This window comes from Dicentrarchus labrax, unplaced genomic scaffold, assembly GCF_905237075.1.
Source record: "Dicentrarchus labrax unplaced genomic scaffold, dlabrax2021, whole genome shotgun sequence".
Classification (NCBI taxonomy): domain Eukaryota; kingdom Metazoa; phylum Chordata; class Actinopteri; family Moronidae; genus Dicentrarchus; species Dicentrarchus labrax.
The window spans coordinates 8,851-20,000 of NW_026136815.1; the positions used below are offsets into that span (position 1 = coordinate 8,851).

Sequence of the window (11,150 nt, forward strand, 5' to 3'; positions counted from 1 at the left end):
GAATACGCTTAACAGCGTCTTCACTGCCGAAATCCTATAAGAAGAAGAAGAAGAAGCTCTCCCTCTGCTCTGTCAATGCCGTTGTTGCCCTGCATCCATATTGCTGCTGCTGTGTAAGTTTTCTCAGTTATTGATTATTCCGACCATTATTGTAAATGCAACTGTCATCCTACCTTTCAGCTTTATTGGTCACTATGTCTCTCGCCATCTCTGTCTCCGAGAGTGAGTCTCTGTCTGAGGGGAAGATTTTGGCTTCATCCCCGACACCCAGACTCAGTCTGCTGAGGCCGCATCACACGCAAACGACTCACCTGCGGGCCCGTGCACCACATGTTGGAAGAGCTGTATGCTCCCTACATCTCAGTTCCATCTGGCCTTAACCATGAAGAGCTCTTCAGTTACTTCTCGGTTCAAGAGAGTGTCATTAATTAATTCCCTGGAAACAACGTGTTTTCCTCGGCCCGCAATATAAAAAACCAGGGCCATCTTCTGCTACCTGTGAGAAACGCTCAACCTGTCCGCTGCCTGCTGATCTCACACCCCACAGGATTCTGGGAACTGTAGTCCCAGCTCCAACAATGGGCTCTGGGTTCCTGCACCCCTGCAGTAGCAATTCCTGATTCCCTCAGGAGTCAAATTTTTATACACATTATGTCAGAGGCAAGAACACCAAGTGACGGTAACCGGCATAAACCTAATAAGACCAGGAAATACGACAAAGCCTACATAGCCCTGGGTTTACCGTGAATATGGTCGGAAATGAGGAAAGACCTGTGTGTGTTTTATGTTTAAAAACTCTGGCAGCGGACAGCATGAAACCAAACAAATTAAGACGGCACCTGGAGACCTTACACCCCAGTTATGTCAATAAGCCACTGGACTTTTTTCATTGAAAGCTCGATGAGTATCGCCAACAGGCCGGTCATTTAGTGAGCGCGGCATCAGTAAATAAAAACACACCGTTAGCCTCGTACAAACACCGCCACATCGCAAGGTGCAAAAAACCATCACAGGATAGCAGAGGAGCTAATACGCCGACAGCATTGGACATGGTCACAATCATAGGTGAGAAAAGTGCTGAGACACTGAATACTGTCCCTCTGTCCAATGACACTATCGGGAGACGTATATCTGACATTATAGACAACCTCCAAGAACAACTCACAGAACATCTAACAGATAAATGTTAAATAAGTAATATTGTTGCAAATTTTGCACAAAAAAAAAACCAAATGTTAAAAAGTCATATACCTTTTTGAAAAGGAATAAGCTGATGAAGCTGACAAGTGACCAATGTTTACAGTTTAAAAACGTTTTGAATGTTACTGTGTTAAGTCTATAAAAATGCACATCCCAGTGAATCATTTGCACTTTTTTCTCTGTTTAGAGAATCACACAGACTGAGCAGTCTTGTTTAAATGTTACAAACTGAGTTAATAAACTGAACTTGGAAATTGTTTTTAGTTGTTGCAGATGTTATCTCAGCTCATTTTATTAATCCATTTTGATAATCAGGAGATTGTATGCAGAATGCTGGTGCTAGCAACTCATACAGTGGTTTGTACCGATTATAATAAATAAATAAATAAATAAATATGATCAGTTTCTCAATAGTATTGAAATTCAGGGGGGGCGTGAAAACATTTCTGTCTTCTAGGGGGGGCATGACAGAAAATAATTGAGAACCACTGCGCTAAGGCATTTAAAAAATATTTCTTATTATGAAAATATAAGGATTAACTAGCTGGAATCTAAGCATGCTGATAGTTGGTTGCTGTTAACAACTTGACACAGTTGCTTTTTACATTTTCCAGTTTTAGAGTGATGTTTGGGTAGTGATATTTCTCTTTTAGTGGACAAAATAATAAAAATAAATAAATTGACACATTATGTCAGTTAACTCAGCTTTAGTTTAAAACAAAGTTAGTTTTAGTGGCTAAACAGCTGTTAGAATCATCACAAACATTATCTAACAACTTCCCTATGTCAAGAACTGCTTTGCAAGGACTGGCAAATCTCATCCGTGCTAATTTCTGTAAATCAGCCTCCAATAGCAGGTCTATGCTGGCTCCCAAAAGTGACCCATGTCTGTAAAAACCTGCAGTTGGCTATTCCAGAGCCAGAAGTAGTAAAAGATCTTCTTTTCGAAGAGGTTATTAAGGATACATGTTAGGTTAAAATCGCCCTTCTCCTTCTTCAGAGTATATTCTTAGGTGTTTCCACAAGCAACAAAAACAGAACGTCTCATCATTGTTTTCTCAGCTCCTCGTGATTCTTCCATTCCGAACATATATGGCTTAATTTCTCATGCTAGCAGGGATTCAGTTTCACATTCGATGGAAAGATCCAGCATCCCAGAGTCTTCTGGGAAATCCTTCCATTCAGCTGCTCCTCAATGGCTTTAAACGACGCATACTCAAGGCAACGATAAGACTCCTCACACAATTCACTGGTGCATTAATTGTTTACACTTATATTGATGTAATGTTGGAAGAAGTTCTGTTGATGGCTTTTACAGGTTTCTCAGGGGTGAATATGCATGCAGATCTCATCTTAATCCTCAGCATAATCTTCCCTTCCCTGATTTAACCTTAGAAGATCACATCATATCACATGTACTCAATATTCTCGAAGCACTCATAATCTAATAGATCTCACCAAGGCACTCAAATGCTATGACTAACACTACATTTTGTCCTTTCTCTTCTATGATGAAATCCCTGCATCATCGCTCCAACCCATTGTTCATCGTCGTTGGTTGCAACCCATGGCGAGATCCCGGTTCTGCTTAAGCTGTGTGATCTCTGCTGAGCTGTGGCCTAACGCGAACACTATCCCTTCACTATCTAAGATTGGCGCAACTACAACCGCTGCTGTCCATCTGCCCGCTTCAACCAATCTACCAAGGCTAATGTCAGGCTCCACAAGAAGGGATTTTGACCATGCAAAAACTCATGAGCTCCTGCTCCCCTTTATGCATTTAAAATATTTATCTGCTAACACCCCAACTGGTTGAGGCAGATGACCACCCACCTAGAGCCGAAGGGTCTGTCCTGGGTTTCTGCCTCTTAAAAGGCAGTTTTTCTGTACTGTACTGTTGGGTCTCTGTAAATGTTGTAATGTTATAAGGAGTTCGGTCTAGACCTTCTCTATTTTGAAAGTGTCCTGAGATAACTTCTGTTATGAATTGGTGCAATACAAATTGAATTGATTAATTATATATTTGCATATCAGTTGGTTGCTGGGTTTAGAGTATCTATATCTTTGCTATATGGGAAATGTTCCCGCATAATACTTTGCTAAGTAGTATATTCCCTCATGGCTTGAGGTGCTCATAGGGAATAGCCACATGGCAAAACCCACACATAGCAGTTCACTAGGTAGTGTATTCCGCTGGGGCCAAGGTGCTTCAGGGGAATGGGCCACACCGCGTCGGTGTAAGGTCCACACATAGAAGATTGTTTCACTGATGGCGTCAGGCTCCCTTCCTTTTGTTTTGGCCTCCGTCCTTTCTGACGGAGGCCCAAACTCAATTAAACTGCTGGCTCACAAGCTTAAGAAGCAAACTGGTAAAACCTATATCGGTAAACTACATAATGAAAAAAAGAAAAAGAAGAGATAGCTGAGACATTCACACATTTTTATTTAGTGTAAAATAACATGAGGCTGTGGGTTGGTTTTCCTCCTGTCCTCCACAATGTTTGAGTCAGCAGCCACTGATGCACACACAGGACCTGGACACATGCATTAGTGGACAGATGTCAGAGTGATGAGGCTGCCACACAGTCGCTGCTCCAAGCAGTTAGGGCTTCAGTGCCTTGCTCAAGAGACCTCGGCAGAGCCCAGGAGGTAAACTGGCATCTCTACAGGTGTGTGTGTGTGTGTGTGTGTGTGTGTGTGTGTGTGTGTGTGTGTGTGTGTGTGTGTGTACGTGTGTGTCAACATTGGTACATTACTGTCATAAATTATGTAACTGATGATGTCACTGATTACCTGAACAGGTGAGAATCAGGATGATGGAAGAAGAACTTGGTGTAACACACTCCCTCAGAGCAGATCCAGACTGAACACAGTCAGAGTAGATCTCCCACACAGATCTGTCTGAGGACTCCTTTCTCTCTCCTACAGAAACAGCAGAACCACAGTCCAGTTCTCTGCAGACAACAGCTGCTTCCTTCAGGGTCCAGTAAGGGCCAATCACTGGTCTCCATTCATTCTGATGTTCCACCTCCAGTGTTCCTGCACAGCGACTGTCTCCTCCCACCAACCTGACAGACTCTGAACAGAGACAAGAGAGTCATCAGTAAAAAATGTGACTTTAATTAAGAAAATCTGAAAGTAAAACTTGATTCTTTGTGTCTCTGTTCTTTGTGTATTTACCTGTTGAGTTGTGTTTTCCTTCAGTCTGCAGTCCTGAGGAGAAAACCAGGAAATAAACATCGTTTGCCAGTTGACTACAGGTGAGATGAACATGTGAATACACAGAACACAAGTCAGCAGACGGATGATTCCTCGGCCTCAGCTCCCGTCTGTCCAACCATCTCACTCCTGGCTGACCTCTCTGCACTTCCTATCACACAACACTGCAAACATTTATTTAAATCACATTAACAGCAGCAGACAAGATCCTATTGTTCACCTGGAAGGTTCCTGTTACCTTTGGCTAATTCATTCATTTATTCATTCATTCATTCATTTGATCAGAAGGATCTACACACTGATAACTTCCCTCTCTTTAGGGCCCCAGGTGTTTAAAACATCTGTACAGACATGAAATATAAACATAGACCTGAAACCTTCAAACATTGCTTCTTTAGGTTCTTTACAGATTTCACTGTTATTATTGTTGGACATGAATTTATTATTTTGTCTACACAGCGTTCTGTAATATCTCACTCAGTCACATTTATTAACTGAATTTAAATTATTTATTAGTATGAATTTGATCTTATCTGACAACAATTTGTGCCTGAGTCAGGTCAGACTGAGTTTCATCATCACTACATCTTTTCTCATTGCTCTGATGTGAGAGGCCCCCCTAGTGGCAGAAACAACATACTGTGTGTGAACACAAATAAAGAGGTTCTCTGTAGCATGTTGTTCTGTCACATAGAACTCCACAGGATGGACAGTTAGAGCTCACTGGGTTTCTTTATGAACACAATCCTACAGTACAGAGCTTCCTGTTGCTCTCAGCATCCACTTTATTCAACCACAGAAATCAGGTGCAACACAAACCTCGACAATAATCTGACTGTTCCACATTATATTTACCAATACACCAATGGATGCAATAATCAGAGTCAGATTCTGTTTATCATCATTAACTTCATGAACTCACGCTGGAACACACAACATGACATACTAAATCTAATTAATGAATCAATAAACTGATACAGAGTGATTACCAGAGGCTGCCAGGACCTCGATCTAAAACAGCTGAACACACCTGGAAACATCTGAATACGTCACAGACCTGAACACACCTGATCTTGCCCCGAACACACCTTTTCACAACAGAACACACCTGTACACAAATGAACACACTTTACCCCCACTGAACAGTTCCCAGACCTAGTGGGACAGAGCTTAAGGTGGAGGTGGGCTGGGGGAGTGACAGATAAGAGGGGAATAAAGTGTGAATATGTGATGAAGAGAGAATGTGCTGTTGTTAGCGTACTTTTAGTCACTGTAAGGTAATGTATTTGTTGTATGTGTGTCCATATGGGAAGCTGCATGAGAAATGATCCTGATCTGATGAACCTGATGTCAGTGAGCACAGTGAGACACAATAACAGTGCGGGCAAAACCAAGAGGAAACACATGATCACACTAATAAATACATTTATCAATAAACAAATAGGAAGCTGTTTACAAATGTAGACAATTATTTATGACTTCTGATGGTTTAGTCATGTTGAGCCTCTGTTTTTAACTTCATTAAACTAGTCTTAGTCTGGTTTTAAATTGGTTTAAAACTGTTCTTAAACTGGTTTTAAACTGGTCTTAAGCTGGTTTTAAATTGGTTTCAAACGGGTTTAAAATTAGTTTTAAACTGGTTTTAAATTGTTTTTTAACTGGTTTTAAACTGGTCTAAAACTGTTTTTAACTAGTTTAAAACTTTTTTTTAACTGATTCAAACATGTTTTTTTAGTTTATTTTAATTTGGTTTTCAACTGGTTTTAAATTGTTTTTTAACTGGTTAGGGACCAAGCCAGTGTCAACACTGGGAGGACTCTATTGTAATTGCTCAGTTTATTATTATTATTGTTATTAGGAACGTTGACTGCGTTTTTGACCCCCTGAACATATACTTCACATTAATTTAATAAGTTGTCAGGCCTGGTGAAAACTTTTAAATTCTATGGTTGCTTTGGGGTCGGCCACTAGGTGGCGCTACTATTAAGAAAAGTAGGTTTAGGCTAATAACTCCTGCATCGTTTGTCTCACATTCAAAAACCTATATCCAATGCGACGCTATGTTTCACCAATATGTATTAAACTTGGTAGGCACGTGTAATGTACCGAGACCTAAAGAAAAGCCTCTTGGACCCATGCCCCAAAACCCACGGGAAGTCGACTATTTTGATTTTGATTTTAACTCTTGGCGGCCATTTTGTTTGTCATTTTCACTTTTTCGCGTTGTATTTGAACGAACTCCTCCTAGGGAATTTATCGGATCTGCTTCAAAATTGGTCAATACAGTCAAAAAATGTTGCTGACTGAATGCCGTGGTATTTGTGCCTGTACGTTGAAGGGAGTGTCCATGGCGTGCTGTCAAAGCACGCCACTAGGTGGTGCTCTGGTGGCATGGTAAATCACTCTGCGGAGACCGTAATAGTTATGAATATGAAATTCACAGGGCACTTGTAGACTGGTGCCTGTAGCTCACATACCAAAATCCTGTTTCTCGTGTTTTTAGCGCCCCCCTACAGTATTTCCACAAAGCAGCCCCGGCGCCACGTTTCACCAATATTTCAGCAGATTCGCCATTAAACAGCACTCATAACTTCAGTGCACAACGTCCAATCTCCAAAAGAATCCATATATTCTGAAACAGTCTCGCCCTTAACACGTCCTCATAACTTGGTCCAATCTCAATGAAACTTCACGTGTTTGATAAAAGTCCCACCCTGAACACGTCTATGTGATAATATTCAGACATAGTGATAGCGCCACCTACTGGCAAGAGGAAGTAAGCGCCGCATTGCGATTTTGATCTGATTTACGTGAAATCTTTTTTACAGGTTTTTCTTCCTTTGATGCTTTGATATGATGTGTGTGTGTGTGTGTGTGTGTGTGTGTGTGTGTGAGTGTGTGAAGAGTTTACAACAACAGATTCTTAAAATGAATCAACCAACAGCAGTTTGATTGATACTCCCTGGATTAATTTCAAATCAATGAAAATGGAGATATCTGTTTGTGTAAATGAAGCCTTCGTATGTTCCTCCAACATCCAACACAGATATTTAACACATCATCTTTAAAGCCGAGTCCTACCTGAGCTCCACAGCAACAGCAACAGCACCAACAGCTGATCCATGTCCACGTCCACTGTCTGTCTGCTCTCGCCTGTCCGACTCGTCGTCTGTTCACCTGCTTATGAAATGTTTCCTCTTCCTCTTATCTCCTCATCAGAGCTCAGATGAGCAGCTTCTCAAAACTTAATTTCACAACTTATTGAAGCAGATTTTGAGATATGGGCTCTCACATCCTCCTCATGTTTGACTTTAAAGTTCACATTTACACCTGCACTATCATCAAAAGAGGGAACGTGCGGCACCACAACGGCCTCAATGCTTAATACATCATTTTAAACGATGACTCTGAAATCAGCCAATCAATGTGTTTGTACTTATGAAGCATTTTAATTCTACAAATTCCAGTAGTTGAAATATGCTTTGATTTGAGTAAAACCTGATTCAAAGTTTCTTTTCCTGATTTTTTGTGTATTTGTATTTTTGGAGAATGAAGACTTGTGACTTGCTTGATTAACAGTGATAAAAGACTTGACTTGAGACTTGACTTTGACTTGCATGAAATGACTCGACAAGTCATTGCTGTCTTTATTAATATGTGAATTATCAAAAAATATATTTTTTTGATTGGATATTTCCTGTTGCATGTGGGCAAACCTGGCAACCTGTAATCTAACCAAGTGACGCACCCATCACTGACTGCAGTGATTGTAGAGAGGCCAGAGCGGAGCACTGGAAGGTGGAGCTGTTCCCAAAATTATAAAATCTGGTTTCAGAGACTTTTCTAACCTGCAGCTCCTGCATCCGAGCGTGCACTCTCTCTCTGCTGCTCACTCCCGCCCGCTCACTCTCGTTCGTCCACTCACACCTTACGCACATACACACATTTTACATTTTATTGACGATATCAATAATAATTAATGTGTAGGATATTAAATCAGTACACATCAGTAATGTCATGAATTGGATATTACACTGAATAGTTAAGCTCCACTTCATGTCAGTGTATCTATTATTTGGATTAATAATTAATTTGTAAGATATCTAATCAAGCAAAAGATCATTAATAATTGATATTAGGTATTAGACTGTGATAAAACATGATGCACAGACTTCAGCTTCTGAAATGATTTATCTTTCTGTTTTGTTCTGTTTTAGTAGTAGTGCAAAAATAAATGCCAAAATAATCGGTACTAATCGACTAAACAAAAAAATAATGGATAGATTAGTCGACAACCAAAATAATTGTTAGTTGCAGCCCTAGTACAATGTAGAGTGAATCAACATAGCCTACCTTTCCTAGGGGTCCTTGGAAGCTCATTGAACTCTAGTTTTATGTTTGACAGACAGTGACATTATTCATGTGTTCATTCAGCCTAATACAATCTTTGGTTTTACTTTACCACATACTGAATATGTCCACAGAACAGTGAGGGGCTCTATATTTAATGAGAAATTAGAGATGACAGCTTAGTAGACAAAATTTTCAAATGTTAACATCTTTAATTGATTTTGATTAAAAAATATTTTAATTGCAATGTTACCTATTTATTTAATGGAATACTATTCAAAGATACCATGAGCTACCAGCACTTATATTAGAGCCGGAGGATCTGTCCTAGGTTTCTGCCTTTTAACAGGCAGTTTTTCCTTGCCCTTGTCGCCAAGTGCTTGCTCATGGTGGTACTGTTGGGTCTCTGTAATTAATGTTAAAGAGTTCGGTCTAGACCTGCTCTATTTGAAAAGTGTCCTGAGATAACTTCTGTTATGAATTGGCGCTATACAAATAAAATTGAATTGAATTGAATTGAATTATATTTCTATGAACTTGACTTGACTTTCACAAAAATGACTTGAGACTTGAAGGTTAAGACTTGAGACTTGCACACGTGTGACTTACTCCCACCTCTGGTATAAACTCTAGAGCAATTTTTATATGTAATTGATCAATAATCAATAATCATGCAATGTTAGCTGCTAATGTTAGCAGCAGCATTAGCAGCTAACGTTAGCAGCAGCTCGGCTCGCAGCCCCTCCGGGACGTCCTTTGTCTGTCCAACAGCGTGGGAGAAGCAGTGATTGTTAAGGTGGAACTGCTTTATTCAGTGTGTTTAAGGTGGAACTGCTTTATTCAGTGTGTTTAAGGTGGAACTGCTTTATTCAGTGTGTTTAGTGGTTTTAATCAGCGGGTCTGTTTGTGTTGGAGAGGAGGAGACCTCTGTGGATCATTGGGCTCCCCGGTAGAAACCTCCTGAACCATGAACACTGAAGGAATCCTAACCGGGAGAAGCTGACTGCAATGACACCAATGGTGGTGAAGACAACAACTCCCATGATCCCACGCTGCTTCACCACCTCATCACACTTCCTGTTATTGTTTGGATGTTAGTGCCCTCTAGTGGCAGAAATGACAGATTATAGTAATTGTAATAGTTACTTCCACTCCTAAAATTGAAATCAAGAAAGAGGAACGTCCAAACCCTGTCCTATCTTCCTTTTCTTTGCAACCTATCTGCCTTTAATGATTGACAGAACCAATAAAAACCCACGTTAACGATGTAACACAGAAATATCTTCTTGTTTGGGGTAAAAAGCGTCCTTTGGTTCGTCTCTGAGATGATGAAAGCAGGATTGAACCATTGATGGAACATGTTTTTCTAAGCTGAGGTTTGAATTGAAACCGACACAAAGATGTGTTATTGAGTGGGACAGAGAACCACGACTGTTTAATATTTGAGAATCATTTATATTAATTTAACATAATACTATTTCTTCATGTTTGTCATTAATAATCATTTTTGTATTAAAGAAGACTGGAGGTTCATTTCATGTCAGTCATCTGATAGTTGGTGAGTTACAGGAAGCGTCCCAGAAACTATCTGATGAAATAAAAACCCTCCTGTATGTTTCGCAATACATAGTGTGAGGTTGCCATGGTAACGGAGTATAATCTGTAGCCTGACATCAGCTCATCAGTTAGTTTGTCCTCAGGCTCTTTCCTGTCACAGAAATACCTCCCAGCTTCATTTTGTTCACATGAAAACAAACTCAGATGTGTTGAGTTCAGAAGCTTCCTTCAGGTTCTTTCGAGGTTTTAAAGGATGAAAAGTGACGTTTTGATGGCGGTGAGCAGAGGAAGACCATGATGAGCAGCTCAGTCTGATGGACAGTCTGTCGGTCATGTTATGAATGTGCTCAGAGCAGTTACTGCCTGCAGCTTCCTGTCAGAGAGAAAACCAATTAATGCAAATTCAATCAATCTTTTTCTCAAATGTGACCCATCATTATAGTTTCCCACCAGTCTCACTGATCATAGCGTAGATATGAAATTAATCAGTTACCTAAATTACAAGCATGTCTTAAAGACATACAACCTGGATGACACTGGCTCCCTGTAAAATTTAGAATAGAATTTAAAATCCTCCTCCTCACCTATAAAGCTCTTCATGGTCAGGCCCCTTCATATCTTAAAGAGCTCATAGAACCCTATTACCCCTCTAGAACACTACGTTCTCTGAATGCTGGGCTACTTGTGGTTCCTATAGTCTCTAAAAAGTAGAACAGGAGCCAGAGCCTTCAGTTACCAAGCTCCTCTCCTGTGGTTGTAGGAACATGTGTTAATAATATTTTATATCGAAAGCTGAGTTAAGCTGAATACAAAACACTGGAGAA

The 11,150-nt window shown here is 40.2% G+C and overlaps 1 protein-coding gene across 1 annotated transcript; it reads right to left on the reverse strand.

The window, feature by feature from the left end:
- Window positions 1-3,660: 3,660 nt before the first annotated feature.
- LOC127359914 (CD5 antigen-like) lies at window positions 3,661-7,580 on the reverse strand (the record flags this gene model as incomplete). Its single annotated transcript, XM_051394233.1, has 4 exons — window positions 7,501-7,580; window positions 4,381-4,413; window positions 3,994-4,278; window positions 3,661-3,734 (listed from the first exon to the last, which is right to left on the reverse strand). Coding segments are annotated over exons 1-4 (435 nt in total), but the record flags the coding sequence as incomplete, so codon positions are not given.
- Between the last annotated feature and the right edge of the window lie 3,570 nt (window positions 7,581-11,150).